Source organism: Branchiostoma belcheri, unplaced genomic scaffold (assembly GCF_001625305.1).
Source record: "Branchiostoma belcheri isolate BF01 breed outbred unplaced genomic scaffold, Haploidv18h27 scaffold21, whole genome shotgun sequence".
In the NCBI taxonomy this organism is placed as follows: Eukaryota; Metazoa; Chordata; class Leptocardii; order Amphioxiformes; family Branchiostomatidae; genus Branchiostoma; species Branchiostoma belcheri.
The window spans coordinates 1,748,964-1,767,535 of record NW_017803602.1 but is presented as its reverse complement, the minus strand read 5'-3'; the positions used below and the strand labels follow the sequence as shown (position 1 = coordinate 1,767,535).

The following is an 18,572-nucleotide window of genomic DNA, read 5'->3' as shown; positions in this document are numbered from 1 at the left end:
TTAAACAAACCCGGACAGGGGATAGAACATGTTCCTGTGGCTGATCTAGGCGACAAAGTGGAAGGACAGTTAAATGGCTTATTAATATGGAGGTGGAATGTTATAGCCTCCATATAGCAGGCCGCTCTGCAGTCAATAGTTTACAGTATCATATACCTAGAATGAAAAGTACAGCAGGATGACACAATCCAACAGATAAATATACATATGTGATGTTTATAGTGCTGAACAGCTGTTGGCAAATGTTTTAAAGAACTTACAAAAGAGGAAAACTGTCTATACAAAATATACAGTTGCTGCAGTATCATGTTATGTTTGTTTTATGTGCCTTGCTTGTCCTTTGCCTTACATGTGTATGTTAAAATACTTGCTAGTGTAGCACACACTCACACGTGCCCCTGGTGTAAGGCCTTCCTCCCTGAGTTACTAGAGAAAAGCAACCACATAGCCTGATTTCTACACAGATTTATAAACCTCAGGTCGATTGCATATGCCCTAAGTTACATAGAACTGAACTTTTATGAAGCACATTTTGAATTGCAATCTCACAACAACACTTGAAGACTATATCTTTACATAAAAAGTAAAACAAGAGTGATTAATACAAGTAATACACTGTAAAGTGGGTTGATAGAAAAATACATTCAGAATACAATATGTACAATACAATGTGTGCAATGTGAATTGCCTGCTTTAAAAGGGCACATTTTGCACAGGAAAAGGACATCAGTACTAATTTACTATGACAATGACGAAATACAGCATAAAATACGGCTATATTTTAGCACTTAGTGTTACATGTATACTCTGCAACTGTTACAGTGATTCAAATCTGACTAATGTCATGATGTGCATCTTTTGACTTTTGGCACAAAACCATACATGTACATTGACATATTAATATCTATGGCATCACAACTTTCTAAAAAAAAATTTCTTAAAAAGTAATAAAAGGCATAGTGTAAAATAAACTAAAATCAGCACCATAACAATGTGAGATACATGTACATGTGTTACATCAAAACATGACACAGACACCTACATGCAATATGGTACAAGAAGAGTGTCTATGTACCAACTGAGTATTGCTACACTCATATATTAGGGAGAAGTTCTGTTATTTTGCCATGTGGTTTTTACACTCTAGTTCTCAAAGCCATAATTATTGTATCCCGGTGCAGGGATCTGTTCTCTTTTCTTCAGCCTCCTGCTTGACTTGGTTGTTCTTACAAGTGAATCATCCTCAGTATTTATTAGATTCTCTTTTGATCCCTGCTTCTTTTTGCGTCTTGATCTGAAAGATTCAGACAGAAAGGTTTTAAGGCATTACGTCACATGAAAAATAAATATTAACCAAAGGCATCCATATGCATGTTGCATTTTTAAAACTGTGCCAATTTCTATTTTTTTTTACAAATGTAGAGACTGAGGAAGTGAGTGTGTCTTGGCCTACAACACACAGATGTGACAAATCATAAATGTTACCAAGGTAATAAACAATACAAAGAGTAATTTTTCTGCCAAACCTTGACTTTTGTGAAGTGTCCTCTGTATCACTGTCAGGTCCAGACAGAATCTTCAGTTCACCAGACTTGGTCGTCACAGCTGACATCTTGGATCAAGGAAACACAAATTAAAGATGAATCAACAGTTTCACAATTATTTTCAAATCTGTCACAGAAATTGACAGAGGGTTTGATGATCACAAAGCATCATCCTACATGTACATGTATGTTACCAACCATAGCAAGGGGACGAGAAGACAATTGAACAGTTCTGCTACTCTAAAACATTTCCCTATTGAGGAGAAATCTTCCATGACAACTCTCCCTACCCTGGTGTTGGTGTCTTCCTCTTCCCCTGCTGCAGCCTCACCCTGGGGGGTCTCCTGGTCCTGCCAGTCAGCTGTAACAGGTGGAAACTTTGCTTCAATCTTATAATTATTCAGGAAAGCAACAGACAACAAAGCAGAAACTCAGAAATTCCACTATATTTCTGTAATGTGTACAAACACTCTACAGGCCTTTGGTGCACCTTTTTCTGTCTAGATACTTTTGCAAGCCAGACGTGAGTCTCAGATCAAAAGACATCTATCACTTATGTGTAAATCGTATGATATTTGAGCTCCCTGTGTACCTTCCTCGGTGATGTAGTTAGAAGGGAAGAACCCCTGCTGTCCATCCTCCAGCTCACCGAACCACCAGTTCTCGTTATCCTTGTACAGGACAGTTATCCTGTCTCCTCGCTGGATGGTCAACTCATCTGACCGGTTAGCCTGGTAATCGTATAACGCAACCACCTGGAGGGAAAATACTGTCACTATAAAAGGAGAACCTGTACATGTGGTACTGGTAAGTAAAATATATCCCGCTTTGTTTAAGCCCCAAATGATATTTAAGATAATTCATATTCATATAAAAGATGGAAGAATGGAAAATCTCCCCAGCTTGAGGATTATTGGACCTAAGGTGTCAGTCAGACTTGCTGTACTTACAGTCTGTCTGAGTGGAGATGTGGCTCGGTTGGCTCGCACACTGACAGATGGACCCTTCTTGGCACTTCCCTGTGGAACATTGAAAGTGTTACTAACACAGACATGGCAGAAAATCACATCGTCATCAGTCATTCTTCTCAGGTAATGGGTGAAAATACAGATACAGCAGATTACATGACCTTTCAAAACTGACAAAACTGACAATGTGCACCCAAACATGCTGAGGATTTCTAACAGCTCTCATTTTCTGAAAGGATTGCAGGGTGATCATGTATTTGTATTTGTAATGAACAATATCAATAAAATAAATGTCAATATGCATTGTCAAAGCATTTTGAATGCATGGTCAAGAGAGTGTTAGTCCATTCGAAGCAACTAATACTTATACTTAATACAATGTAGTATTACATTTATTGCATTGTAACTCCATAGCCTACATGTACATGTATGTATGTATGTATGTATGTACTACGTAGCAAACATTGAGGATGCACTCCTACAAGTACATAGATGTACATGTACTACTGTACATGTAGGTAGGTACAACTGGCAGAAGTACATGTACATGTAGGCATTAAGCAGAATTTACTCTAACATCTAAACATCTACTCATGCATGAAGCTGCACAAAAAGTAGACAGTAACAGATGTCATATTCATCAATGGGTCTGAGACAACTAGATTATTCTCCACTGCTAGCCCAGATCCAACACTCCTAACATGTTTCTAGCGAGCACTGTCTACCTCTAGTCCTGCTACAGCTCAAACACAAACTGAAATCAAACATACGAGGTCGAAGGTTACGCGGGGTGGGTCCCCACGCCTCTTCCTATGGTCGGCACGCTGCTGCAAGTTAGTGTCAGTCAGTAAGTGGGTTAGTTCTTGCCCCAAATCCACCAAGGTTGAAGGATTAAAAAAAAAACTCAAGTTTTCACGACATTTTACAGAATCAGACTACAAAATCAGTGTGAAGGAGTCTAAGTATTAAACATATGATACATGCATCTCAGTGGGAAAAAGGACAAAGTGAGTAGCAAAATCTCAGGCAGTTTTGAAGTTGTTCTTCTGAGATTAACAGCAAGTAATACCACTGTTACTGCCTCTTAGATAAAGATCCTTCCATGACTGTTGTTAACACATAGACACAAATGTGCTTAAATGTACAGTCACTATTTTTCAAATCTGGTACATACAACTTATGTGTTTTCCTGGTTGCTTTGCTTCATCTATTTCAAAACTGCCTGTTGTAATACAGATCCCTGCATGCCTGAAAAGACACCCTTGGTTATCAGCACTCTATAGGTCCAGGTTAGTAACTTCTAGAAGGGGAAGAAGACAGAGCACAATCATAGGACACTTTTCTTCTTGCACAGCCTGCTCCTATAGATTTTAGACAGTAATTATAAGTGCCATGTGAAGATCATGCTGGGAGTGTACAGAACTGTTAGTTTTACAAACTGATAACACACACAGTTGTAGTTGTACATGTACTACAAGACAATATCAAGTAATATTTGGAAGACTTACAGCTTGGAATGAGACCTGTGGTGCTGACCCCTTACCCGGGCTACCTGGTCGTCCCCCCACAGGGACAAAGTCTGGTGTCCAGCCACGCTGCTGGTTCCAAGTACTCAGGGGACTTTGCTAAAAAATTACAAACAAGCACAGGTCAGTTGACTGGCTAAAAATGATAACAGTTAGACCACTTCTGTTGAAATTTCATGCTTAAATAAAAAAGGTGCAGCCTGAGGGATGCCCATTATGTAGGCTTGTGCAGCACACTGATCAATGCACTTATCGTGTGCACTGTGCATGTACATACATGTAGATCAGACATTGTGGACACAGACTGACAGTTAACCTCACAAGTCAAAATGAAGTTGAAGGAAAACAGAGGATATCAAAAAGTATAAAGAACTCTGTAGCATTGCTCAAAGTCAAAGCATTATCCTGTGCTTGTGATTCCATGTGATTTTCTATACTAAAGAATGTCTGTGACTGTGACCAATGGAGGTTATGATATTTGTTACCCCATAGCCCAGGTCATTCCTGACAAAGTGAACCTGTTTCTTTCCGAGGGGCTGGCAGTGATGTAAAAAGGAAATATATTGGTTGGACAAATATCAATACAGCTTTAATCAGTTGACATACATGAGGTACTTTTTGGGCCACATAACATGGCTGCAACACTTCATTATATAATAAATGTATTATCTTTCTGCTGCTCAAAACATTGACCTATACAAAAAGAATAATAATCTACTTTTAGTAAATAATTCATATTCAAAATAACAGTAGACTTGGGTTTTGATACAATGGCAGAGTACCAGATGATGTAACTCACCGTGTAGGGTGTCCTGTCAAAAGTTGACCCCCATGTACTGTTTAACATGGTAGTTCCCTGCACCCCTGGAGTGGATTGGTAGCTTCCTCGTGGCGACCTCTGACAGGATAAACAAATACAAAAAGAAATTATCATCTGGCAGAAGAATCTGACAACAGTACAAACCTGGGCAGTGATATAATTCATAAAGAATAAAATCATGAGTCCTTGGACATACATCATTTGAGACATTTCATGAAGAGACCTTTGATACTAAAAGGTTGCTTACAGAAACTGAGCTCAACAGCTGAATGGCTCTGTCCATCCGATTGGCTCTTCTTGACTCCTCATGCAGAGATGTAAGGTCTGCTCCCATTGGTGTCTCTGCCCTGAAAGTGGACTGTGTGGCCAATGGGGTGACTGGAGTCTTCCCCACGGGACTGACGGGGCTCATGGGCTGTGGGAGGTCATCTGAGATCACTCCAGCATCTAGTCTGGCAACTAAAGGAATGGATGATGTGACAATTTTTACACTTAAGCAAAACCCAAGGACCTTGAGTTAGTCTTCTGCATTAATAGATGCAATATAAAACTGGTAATGCTCATATGAAACATGATCTTATCACTTCAGAACACTTATTTCTACATATTGCTGCAATTGATTATGTATTTGACTGTGTAATGTTGTTGTTCATGTGTGTTTACACATTCATTGTTTTTTGTAAGGGAGGGCAACTTGTAAAGGTGCGTAAGCACCTGTTTTGCCCTCCCTTTCACTTTGTGAAAAATTCAAATAAACAAATAAACAAACAAATAAACAAAACAGTCAATCTCCAAACTACACTGGACTTCAGCAACATTCATGGAATCAACAGATGAGCCAAGGGAACTCTTAGCTCCGAACTGAAAAAAAAAAGACTGGCAATTTCAGAATGCCTCTAACTTTGGAACAGCACCAAATTTTTCATAATCATTTGTTTCAACCAACCAACCAACAAATCAACCAACAATTTTTTCATTCATGTTGGGTAGGTGAAATTTGTCCACAGACCTGTCCTGAAAAAGATCTTGTCAGGAGGAGGTGTTTCCTGGTAGAGATGCAGGGCCCTGTGTGCAGCTGGGTGATGGGCCACAGTGGTCAGACTTATGTTTGCCAAAAACTACATTTTTATATAGTGCCTATCTTTAGTTTGCAGTGCAGAATTTCCTATAAATTTATGAATCTGATAAAATGAGCTTTGGAATTTTCTTCTGGCATTTTTTGAGGACAAAAAATTACCTTTCTGGTCATATGTGTAGATGAGGATAGGGTTATTGTCTCCATAGCAACAGAAGGCCACCATGTGATCGTGTGGGTGGAAGTCCAGCCCGCATACCGTGTTCTGGTACCCCAGCTCCCTGTACACAGCCACCTTATCTCCTGTACAAACAGTGTGGAGCTCCTGGTTAACGCACAAGACTTGTAAACTTACATGTAGAGATCAACAACCAAGAACAAAAGTCTAACATCCCCTCTGTAACGTATATAAGTGGTGCACAAATCAGGCTTAAAAGGGGAGACAGCTGGGCTATGATACGATACAATCTTATCGTGTAGAAGCAGGACTTCTAAATTCCCTACAAAATAATCAAACCATGCCAAACATAAGCACAAACATCAGGACAGTAGCAACACCATTCACCTGTCTCAGTGTTCCAGACGTAAGCACAGGAGTCCTCACTGCCGGCGATAACAAACGACCCACACGGTGTGAGGACACTGCGGACCTGCTGACGGCTGTTCAGTGCACCGTGGTACCTCTGCATGACGGAGTAGCTGTAATATCAGGGAAGATGTTATCAGATTGAGATATACACATTGTAACCCATTGGTTCACACGTGCAGTATGGTCTCTGATAATTATACAATGTCATTTACTCATGCCTCATCTGGGTGTAACCATTTCCCTGTCATGATGGATTAAGTGTGGTGGAATTATCTGGGTTGTTATAATTAATTTTTTTTCCTGCAGAATTATCAGTTGTTGGACCAATTACTGTCCACCAACAGTGTGCAAGATTGATTGGGATGGGGATGATTTTGTATAATTTTGTTCTCAGATTTTTTAAACATTTCATTTAACTAGTTGACATTTTTTAATTTTTGTTTTTAGACTTTGATTCGGTTTGAGGGTGACTGATGTCACTTATGTAAGAAGAACAATGAGTAATTTGTATCAATTTACTATTTTGTTATTACCGTCTCCCCGAAAACAATTACACTCATTGTTCTCATCACATATGACATCACAACTTTTTAATGTAATCTTTTGGTTGTTTTTGTTCTCTGAAATACATTTTACCCCTTCTTTTTGCGCTGCCCTGGAAGTGTCTTTGGAATGTCTTCTTCATAAAGTCTGTAAAAAAGCAGCAAACATTTCCACTAGACATGACGACAACATGGACACAACCATTGGCACTGCAGGAGGAGGACAGAACTGTGGATGGACAGAACCCACGAGGCCGGCTAAGAAAGAAATGGATATTCAACATCCAGGACGTTATCCACAACTTCATCAATCATACTGCAAGACAGAAGAAGTAGCTCGTCACTGCCTGAATTTAAACCTCAACATCTCATGCACATATGGATGTCTTGTAAGACAGTAAACTGAACACTGAGCGGGAATTCTACATTTCAGCACCAAGGGCAAAACCATTAACACAGGTGTGTTATTCAGTATAGTGCTTTCGTTTTGTACCATTGAAATACCTATCAATTATAGATACAGGGGTAGGACAGAACCATCCATAATACTGGCATAGAGCAGAACCATTCATAATACAGGGGTAGGACAGAACCATCCGTAATAAAGGACCATTCATAATATAAGGGTAGGACAGAACCCTGAAAGGACAGAACCTACAAAGCCAACCAAGATAGAAATGGCTGTTCACCATATCAAGGATCACCATCTTCAACCTTCATAGTGTCAGATATAGTGATAGAGGGAGCTGGTAATCTGCCATCAAAATCAATGCAAGCACACCCAACCCTTGCAAGTCAAGGATCAACAGACAATAAACTGGACAGTAGATGAGTGAGCAAGTGGAAGTTCCACAGTTAACAACAGTACTATATTTCAGCACCAAGGACAAAACCGTCATCATCACATGGGTATCATTCACTACAGATCAGCACCACGGAGAAAACCATTACAGATACATGGAAGTTTCAGAAAACTGGGCTGTAGTTCAGCTCCATGGATAAAACCATTAGTAACACGTTTTTTTGACAGTATGGGGCTATATTCCAGTACCATGGACAAGCCTAGTAATAACCTAGGTGTTTCTGCAATCAGACTCCTATACCAAGGGCAGTAGGAGTGGTTCACAATTGTTCTGCACATTACATCTGCAGATCTTAGTACAAAAAAATGTTGAACTGGGATCTAAGAGACTTACAGTCTCAGGTCCACCAGACGGACTGTGTTGTCCCTGCCATGGACCAACAGTCTCCGCCCACCATGATGCAGCTGAATACTGTTGATGGTCACACCCTGGAAAACATCAACACAGTCAACACTGAGCCACTCGATCAATCATCCTCCAAGACACAAGATGCAATCAATGTAATATCAGCATTGTCCAAAACATTAACTGTTTCTTTGTAGAAAAAAAATGTTTTAGAAGTGTAATATTTTGACTCACCCTGAGTTCTTCCTCCCTAATCTGATGGTGCAGGTTCCATTCAGCCACGGGGTCTGGGTGAGGAAGGACAGGTCATCAACAGATATGTAGACTATGAGCTTTCCTTATATTGACAGTTATTGCCATGCCATCATGTCTTTTCTTTCCATGCATTAAGGCTATAGGGAAGTTTGCTAATTGCGATGTTTAGTGAAGTGTGAAGTGTGCTAACACAGAAAGAGTGCTGGAAAGAAACAGTGCTAACACAACCACTACATGTAGACTAAGTGCATTTGTTACCTGTGTTGGCTTCCCAATGTGAGAGTCCTAAAATAACCCACATGTGCAATTAATAAACTGTGTCAGGACCAGTTCAGTTCATTTCATGATGCAGGATATAGACAAAGTTGTGGAAGTTAGTGGAAGAATCACAGAGTGATTAACAATCAGAATATCCCAGACATTTGAGTTGTTGTTAGTCTTGTTGCACTGCCTTCAAAATGTCTGTAAGGGTCTGCGAAGCTTTAAAGAAAGAAATATTTCATTCGAAAAACAATTTCCATATACTGCGTTTAACTGCCAGGATTGCCTTAGTGGCATCCCCTGCCCCCCACTTACCTCTCCTGGGCTGCTCATGTACAAAAGTGTTCCAGATGATGATGACCCCCTCACTGTCAGCTGAGAACATCCGCATCCCTGCACAGGACAGTTACACATATGATCAGACAGGTCACAGCTTTTCAAAAATTGTCTGGTCTAATCTTAGTGCAGGGTTGTGTACTTTGTAAGAGTATCCTTATCCACACTAAACCGGCTATACAGATACAGAATGTACCACAAACATTTCTTTTTCCCACAATATCGACACTGAGACTACAACTTCTTCAGAAATGGCACCTAACACTTTTAAACCTACATTTTGTACCTTCATCAAAAATGTCAGATACATGATTTACTAAGATTTGAAACATGATATGACACTTGATAAAATGTACATGCTAGCTACCACTGATGACACACTAACTGAAAAGCAGTGGAATTTCTAATTTATGTCTTATCATGTCATTTAAGTGTAAAAGATACCTCTTACACTGTGATCCCAATACAATCAGAGATGTTGCTAAAGAAACAGACTCACCCTCCCTGTCGAAGCAGAGAGAGTTGACCAGTCCCTGGTGACCTTCCATCTCCTTCAGCAGCTGTCCGTACACACCGTCACCCTGGGAGATCCAGACCCTGATCACGTGATCGTACCCGCCGGTCACGATGATCCCTGGCTGGACGGGGTGGCAGGAGACCGTGTACACGAAGGACGGGTGAGGTAGGACCTTCTCCGCACTGGTTGCCAGGGTATCAGCATTCCAGACCCTACAGGTGACAGGGTGTGCTTACTTTACCCAGCATCAACAACAACATTGTTTCTAGTTCAGTGTATAAAGTATCTGAACCTCCTCCCCAGTTGACTAACCCCTTAGGCAACAGGCTACTGTGCCAAAGGTTAACACAGAACCATATAGTATTAAACTCATTAAAGATCTGAATACAGCAAACAAAATAAAAATACTGTGGTAACACAGGAATAGCCAAAATGAACTGAACAGATGAAGTGAACTGTTGAAACACTGAAGACATTAGAAGTGAACACATCGCACCTTGCTGTCCCATCAGAAGATGCTGAGAAGAGCCGGTTGTTGTCAGGTGACCAGGACAGATCGTAAACAATGTTGTGATGACCCAGGAATGTACCCTTCAGACTGCCGTCTGGAATCTGCCAAGAGGAAAGCAGACAAAAGTCTGTCAGCCATGCTCACCTCAGAGGACACCAAGAAGAGCAAGCGTTGTAAAAGAGGAGCAATTACCTGTTTAGGATACAAATAACATCACAGCATTCTGAAAATGCTTTGATCAGTCATAAGTTTGTTTGTCTCTACATTATGACCAGTTTGATGACAATATTCTAAATATTAGTATTACGAGGTCTACCTAGGTACCTGGAATTTTCTCAACACTGCATGTATTTTGACACGTTAAGTCTCTCTAGCTAAAAAGACTTAAGCAACAAATATGGGTGCTGGACAGGCGCCGGTATATAGGCGTTATAGGCTCTTCAGCTAAAAGTAGAGTTAGAAGCAACCTACTCACCTCATAAATCATGATGGGATAACTGTCCTTGTCTGCACAACCACAGGCCAGCATCCTGGGAGGGGGGGCAGAAAACATGTCAGTCACAAATACAGTAACAGGAAAAGAAGGAAGGCTTACCAAAAATGGCAAAAAACACAAAAATGTTTCTCCATTTTTTCCCAGGTCAGCATTATACAGCAACAGCATGTACTTGTTTAGATAACAGAGTGTCTGGCATAAGGAATACCCCGTACCTGCCGTTAGGAGAGAACCTGACGACCATACAGCCCATCCTGCCTGCCTGCAGGGACAGGGTCTGTTTGTTGGGCAGTCTGCACACCTGGCCTTTCAACCTGCTCCACCTGCCTGGTCCTTCTGTCTCATCTCTGTAACAAACAATACAGGTGAGATAACACACCTGTCTCTAAAACAGGTGAGATAACACACCTGTCTCTAATGCAGGTGAGATAACACACCTGGCCTTTCAACCTGCTCCACCTGCCTGGTCCTTCTGTCTCATCTCTGTAACAAAGAATACAGGTGAGATAATACACCTGTCTCTAATACAGGTGAGATAACACACCTGTCTCTAATGCAGGTGAGATAACACACCTGGCCTTTCAACCTGCTCCACCTGCCTGGTGCTTCTGCCTCATCTCTGTACGAATACAAGTTTCAACTTTATGTGACAAAACTTAACTTTCAGCACCAAGGACAAACTACATATAGACATTTTGTAACCTACTACCTCACTACCTTCTTACCACAACAAAGTACAATAGAGGATTCTTAATAGAAATGATATTAACAACAGAACATTATCTTGGAATTTGATCGTTGTGTACCCTTGTGTTGGAATAAAGTGCAGCATCTTTCTACAACAACAGAACATCTGACATCTGATATCATCTCATAAGTCCTTTTCAAAGTCAATCCCCACCGACCTTGTTCTGGAGGTTCTGTCCTTCAGCTTTGCTGTAAGTTTCATCTCTTTGTAAGTCATCCTGCCTTTCTCCTGAAAAACATCAATGGTATGAGAAATGCTACATAAACAAATATAATGAAACTGTGTGCATTTTTGTATCAAATGTGATCTACCACTGATAGAAATGAGTTTTATTACTGAATAATAAGGTGTTACCACATCATACATATTTGCAAGTTGCATCCAACCTACCTCCTGCAGTGCTACCATGGACCTAGGTGCTGCCTCCACCTTCCCAGGGTTCTTAATACCCTTGACCGTGACGTACAGCGTGGACGGGTAGACCTGTCGGGGAAGGTTCTGCCACCAATCAAACACATCTACCACATCTGGTTTGGGCTTGTACTTAAACGGTGGGTAGAACAGCTGCAAACGGACCTTCTTGTCTGTGTTTAGATTCTTATTGGAACCAACAACCTGCAAAGAAAGAATAATATGTAGATTTCGTAGCTGTTTTCTCTATCAGGTGGTAGTGTGATGTATCAGTGAACAAATATAGTATTATCTGCATGGCTTAAACTTTCATTGATTTAGCTGCATTTCATTTGAAAACAAAAACTCATATCCATGACCATCTATGTATTCAACATGTCCATTCTGTAGTACATTTCCTACCTTTAGAAAGGCCCATGCTATCCTGTGCCAGCCCCCCTGCTGACCCTCTGACCTGTAGTTGTTACTGGCAACACTCATGGTCACAAAGTCCAACACCTCAAACAGGACAACCACTCTTGGGTCTTCCTCCTGGCATGGCAAAAAGGAAAGAATGTTGAATTACTCAATGGATATAGTATAAGCATGATTACTACTAACAAAGTAACATTAAATTTACCACAAGCAAAAGTTTTTGTGTAAGATTTTGTGCCACTTTTAACAAAGACAAACCTGGGTAAAGAGATTGAAGTTCTCGTTGAAGATAAGAAGTTCCTCCCAGGCTGGCAACATGGACTTCTTCTTCTTAAAGTCAAATGGCTGAGTCATGATTGGGAGGATGTACTCCACTTCTCGCCGCTGGGTCTCATAGAAAGATGTTACTGGACGATTTCTGAGGAAATAAAAACAGAAGTACCACTGTAGATTATCACCTGATGTCATATCATCTTTAAGTTAGTATACTTTCCAACATGTTAATGGACTATCTTACTTTATGGATCCAACCCATCTGGATCACAGGTGAATATTTTTGAGGTATTTATCAGGCAGGTCAGTATTAGAAATGACAATTTCTACAGCTAAGATTTTTAATGTAGATGTACAGGTCCATCTACAGGGGACCAAGAGTAAGACTCACTTGTCTAACTTCCTGACATAGTTCCCAGTGTCCATGTCACAGATGTGGACCCTGACCAGTGGATGGAGGATGAACAGGTCAGTCTTGAGAGGGTCGGACTTGTGAACGGTGATGCCCAAGACTTTCCCCTCATCTTCCAGCTGTTTCCTGGGACTCTCAACAATTTCCTCTTCTGTTGACTCAGCTGGAGAAGGAAACAGACAAAATGCTCAGATTCAACAGTTCTTGATACAATATTTGCACCATTAGGTACAATCATGCAGGGATCATTTTGCTATCAGACTCGTATGAACAAATGTTACAGGTGTATGATTTGAGTGCTAACATTGTGTATTACTCATAGCACTTGGTGTAGTGTAATTTCTTACAAAGATAACAAGTAGATACTAAAGGAAATACTAGTACATTACCTTTTCTTCTCCTGCTCTTCTTCCCTTTCCCCTTGCCCTTCCTGCGAGGACTGGCCTCCCCCTCCTCCTCCTGCTCATCCTCCTGCCGTGTCTCCAGGGCCTGCTCGTACTGGTCCAGCATCTCTTCACTGTTCGCTTTGGTCATGTCAGAATGTGAGGCTGACGGTGGGCGTTTCTTCTTCGTCTTTTTCTTGGTAGAGGCTAGTTCCTCTATTGTCATTGGCTCATCTCTGTAAAAGAAGTTTGTTTGTATCACTTAAAAATCTGTTGGAATGGATGATGATATTGGAACAACCTGACACTGAGAAATCACATGATGTTAAAGTAATACACACTGAGTCTCATTCTTTCATGATTCATCTATCAAAGAATTAACAAATCAGAGAAAAAACCCATGTACCCCTGATCTGTATCCTCTGTTGTCTGTCTGCTTTTCTTCTTTTTCTTCTTCTTGCCTGGTGACCTCTCCCCCTCATCTAAGGTGTCTGTGCTCCTGCTGACTGACTCCTCCTGTCTCCTCCGGTTCTTGTTGTTCCGAGGACTGTCATATGAATTGTTCTCCATACTCCTGTTTAAATCATCGGCACTGTCTTTCCTCAGGTCTGCACCCTCCCTAAGGGCATCCAGCTGGGGGTTGGAATAAGAGAAAAAAAGAATCACAAATACATGTATAATACATGTATTTATGTACAAATAACATCTCCATCATTATCTTTGCAAGTTTAGCTACACTGATATCCATAACTCTCTATCTGAAACAAATGTAGTTGACTATATTGTTTATTTTTGATAGATATACATGTACATACTAGTAATACTAAATAAATATATTTGAAAGCTCACCACTGTTTCTGCTGAGGGTTTCTTCTTTCCCTTTTTCTTTTTCTTCCCTCCCTCCTCAGTCCTTATATGAAGCAGGAATACATTATTTCAGCCAAGTCACAAATGAACTACTATATATCTACTGGTATCAAGATTCAAGGATCAGATTGTTAATAGAAAATACTGGTGGCAAAATTTGAAAGTAAGATTATACTAAGAAATATGAACTTCACGTGTACATTTGTACGTGTATGTCCCTTTCATGGTGTGTGATCATGAGAGGAAAATGTGATCAAAATCCTTACTTTGCCTCTTCCATGGCAGCTTCCAGTAGCTGGTTCAGCTTGGCTTTAGTCTTGGGTCGGAGGTCATTGACCCGAGAACCTGGAACTGAAGACAAGGGAAATATACCAAGCTCTATGACTGTGAGTCTGTCTGGCCCTCCTACAACAACATTGGTTTGAACGTTACAATAACTTGTGATCACATACAGCACATACAAGTATTGAAGTATAAATGTAAAATAAAAATGCGATGTCACTGACAGAAAACAGTTGCTTGTTTCACATCGTAGGCTGGTTCTAGCTTTTTATGGGTGGTACTTTTTCTCCTTCACTGCCAACAAAGTGCGGAATATACCGGGTAGTAACGTAACTGTATATCACTTGGTACAAAGTTCTAACACACCTGGTGATGGTACATCCTCCTCGGGGTCTGGGCTGGACGGAGGCCTCCTGGAAGATTTCTTCTTCCTCCGCTGCTTCATAGAGTTCAAACCTACCGATTTTATTCATAACATGTGTAAGAGAAGTATGATTACATGGCTGCTAATCTGAGTAACGTTTCCACATATTCTACACGTACTACGTAGGCCAAAAAGAAACACGGGTGAAAGAACGACAAATTAACCTGTCAAAGACATCAGTGACATATTTATCACCTTTGGACTGTGTGGATTTTTTCCAACATAACCGTTTCATATTGCTGTGCTATGTATTATAAATAAAATGCTCAACTATCTCTTTATTACAGTACAACTAAAATGACTAAAATATTACGTTACCCCCCCCCCAACAAAAAAAAAAAACACACAGAAAGGTCAGCGTACAACCACTCCACGTACCGATTTCTTCCGCCATACCTTCTCCTATCCTTGCAGCAAATCAAATACACTTTAAATATCTCAGATGATTCATGCTGTTTTGTTGTTTAGGCAATGTTTTTGTTCCGCCCAACACCTGTTTGAACTGCACTGACACCCGCCAGACACCGCATCTAATTGGAATTCTTCGTAAATGTCAGCTTTTCTCTCATTGGCTTAAATACAAAGAGTCGGTAACATACGACCAATCACCAAGTCTGTTCTATACCGCTTGGCTAGCAACTGATTTTGAAGAGAGTGACGGTATATGGATTGTACCATTTTCAATTTATAAAATGTTAAAAATTTACAGTTTTTGCAGGGAAAATTCCCTCTTCGAAGATCATTGTGAAATACAAGGGTAATTTGATTCCTTTCTAAGATTGTTTAACCACACTCGTTCGAGTTCATTAGCACAACAGCCCTGCAGTCATGCCCCCACACTATTAATGGTATGTTCTATTAGGGATAGTTCATTACGTCCACAAGGAGCTCTAGGCACAGCTTCCTTTTGCGATATAAATGGAATTGAAAATTTCCCCATCAAGTTATTCCACGTTTTTATAAGTTCAAACATAATATTTTACACCAATATATAGTCAAACTTGTTACATATTCATATAGTACCAACACATAAACATAGACCTAATGGCTTGTCCCTGCTAAAACAATTGCAAAATGGCGGCGACGAGTGTTGACGTGTCTGACGTGACGGACCAGGTGCCGTTGGACGTGGAGGGGGACATCACCGTCCCCGGGGCGCCTCCCGAGATGGACGAGGACGACTTCTCCACGCTAGACGAGCCGGTGAAGGACACCATTCTCAGAGATCTGAAGGTAGCCATTGTATGACTGAGTGTAGAAGGGGAGGGGGGCAACGTTGGCTAGAACTCATTAAACAGGTGTTTATTGTTTACAGGTAGAGCTGTGTACCTAAACAAATTTTAGGTACAGGTACAGGTACAGGTACGCAAAAGTACCTAAGTAACGGGTTCCTCCCTCAGTACTCGGTGTTCAGTACTGAAGGTGCCTTCCGAACTGAACTTCCAGTTCGGAAGTTCTGTCAGAACTGGGCGTCCAGATCTGAGGCGACTTCAGAACTGGAAAACTCTTAATCAGTTCTGGAAACCGAGAACTGAACGTTCCTTCCGTACTGGAAAACGCGGAGCGGCTTTGGCCTGAGTATAGCCCGGCTTATAACTTATAAGCGCTGCCGGGCGGTAGTAAAGCCGGGCAAGCTGCCGGACGGCCGCCGCAACATAAGGCGTTCAACACGGCTGCCGGAGGACAACGAGACCACCTACAGGAAGCGTCTACGGGAGACGAGAGAAACTGAGGCGGCTAACAACGAAGAGCGGGCTGTTGAAGATCGGCACATCGACCAGTTATCGTATTCAGTACTGGAACATCCCAGTACAATTAGAACGTGAGAACAGGAAGCCCAGTTCGGAAATAATTTGAAAACTCGGCTTCCAGTACTGTAGAGTCACTTTTTACTGGTCAATCCAGTACGGAACCCGTTACTTAGGTACATCGACACTCGGCTTTCCAGTACTGAATGACCTCCGAACTGGGTAACCAGTACTGAATGACCTTTGTACCAGCCTTCCTGTAGCCGGGACGCAACACAGTACTGGGGTCCGAGTACCGACGGGCGTTCAGGTCTGGAAAACGAGTTCCGAAACAAGATTCAGTTCTGAACTTCCAGTTCTGACGAAGCTTCAGTACTGGAATAACGCCGTTCCGAACTGGAATTCCAGTTTAGAGCTTTCATCAGAACTGGGCGCCGAGTATCGACGCTATTTTCTCCACGGTTTCCGTACTGGGCGCCCAGTAAGGAACCCGTTACTTTCGTACCTTTGCTACAGGTACACAGGTTTAGGTACAGGTCCGGACCTGAACCTGTACCTGAACAATTCGACCAATTTATATGGTCTTCTGAACTCCTTCAATAACAAAAAAACATAAATAAACTTGATAGTTAAGGTTTATTCTTTGTTTATGGCGAATGCTCAGATAAAATATAGGCAAAACTAAGTGTTTTGTTTTCATGAACACGCTGTCCTTACACAGGGACCCATTGTTAACCACCTTTATACACATTTGAGGTCACAAATAGGCATAAAATTGGTGTGAAATTGTTTAGGTACAGTACCGGTACTGAGGGAGTAGGTATTTTGGACCTGTACCTAATCAATTTTTCCGGTACAGTATCGGTACTGCGTACCGGTACACAGCTCTATTTACAGGTGTTATTGTTTACGTCTCAGGTGCCTTCGCCGTTGACATATTACCCGCTACCATGCATTAGTACTGCACAAATATTTGTGAACCACGTTATACAGCAATAATGTTATAATATAGCCGTGGCGACTCTTGATTCGGGCTTAATACATTGCATTACCCTCAGCAAGAGTCGTGGAAAGATTCATTGGCAGAACTGCACATTTCCCGTTGGCTGCTCGATGCTCCGTTTTTGACCCGGTTTTTTGCTGTCCCGAGCTTCCCTACAATGTAACTCCACAATTGGCCGGGTTGCCGATGTTCAGATCGGCCCAAATATTCCACAGCGCGACCAAAAACTACCTAACCTCACTTATTTACGCTCCGCGCGGCCATCTTGAATATAGTCGGGAATGTCCGGTGCAGTCGTCGGGAACGCTCAGCAGGCTTTCCGGTTATGATTGGAGAGTTTTCGGTCGCGCTTCGGTAATCGTGACGCTACCGAGCGTTCCCAACGGCGGTACCGGACATTCCCGACTATATTCAAGATGGCCGCGCGGAGCGTAAATAAGTGAGGTTAGGTAGTGTTTGGTCGCGCTGTGGAATATTTGGGCCGATCTGAACATCGGCAACCCGGCCAACTGTGGAGTTATATTGTAGGGAAGCTCGGGACAGCAGAAAACCGGGTCAAAAACGGAGCATCGAGCAGCCAACGAGAAATGTGCAGTTCTGCCAATGGATCTTTCCACGACTCTTGCTGAGGGTAATGCAATGTAAGCCCGAATCAAGAGTCGCCACGGCTAGTTATAATACAAAAATTATGACCTTGACTCCTTGTGACCAAGGAGGTTAAATACAATTTTGATTTTTAACCTCCTTGGTTATACGTTTTCTATGTGCCATATGTCATTACATCCAGTCTGTACTTTCAGGCAGTAGGGAAGAAGTTTGTCCACGTGTTGAACCCACTGAAAGGAAGCCGGTCGTTACTGAGAGAGTGGGACCTGTGGGGACCGCTGGTGCTGTGTGTCATGGTGGCACTCTTACTACAGGGGGACAACGCAGCAGACACCGGAGCTCCGCAGTTCGCT

The 18,572-nt window shown here is 41.6% G+C and overlaps 1 protein-coding gene and 1 pseudogene across 1 annotated transcript; one reads left to right on the top strand and one right to left on the bottom strand.

Annotated features, from left to right (window-relative positions):
• Positions 1-219: 219 nt before the first annotated feature.
• On the bottom strand, positions 220-15,477 carry LOC109469836 (jouberin-like). Its single transcript, XM_019768563.1, has 29 exons — positions 15,241-15,477; positions 14,805-14,894; positions 14,423-14,507; positions 14,139-14,199; positions 13,696-13,922; positions 13,296-13,525; positions 12,886-13,069; positions 12,480-12,639; positions 12,210-12,338; positions 11,787-12,011; positions 11,554-11,624; positions 10,864-10,995; positions 10,628-10,682; positions 10,138-10,253; positions 9,624-9,853; positions 9,104-9,181; positions 8,507-8,559; positions 8,261-8,355; positions 6,499-6,632; positions 6,096-6,236; positions 5,106-5,317; positions 4,838-4,936; positions 4,021-4,137; positions 3,283-3,339; positions 2,495-2,563; positions 2,137-2,299; positions 1,835-1,905; positions 1,527-1,612; positions 220-1,294 (listed from the first exon to the last, which is right to left on the bottom strand). Exons 1-29 carry the CDS (start codon positions 15,254-15,256, stop codon positions 1,144-1,146), a joined length of 3,537 nt encoding a protein of 1,178 aa, XP_019624122.1. The 5' UTR covers positions 15,257-15,477; the 3' UTR covers positions 220-1,143.
• Positions 15,478-15,890: 413 nt separating this feature from the next.
• Positions 15,891-18,572, top strand: part of LOC109469628 — a 2,874-nt pseudogene continuing 192 nt past the window's right edge.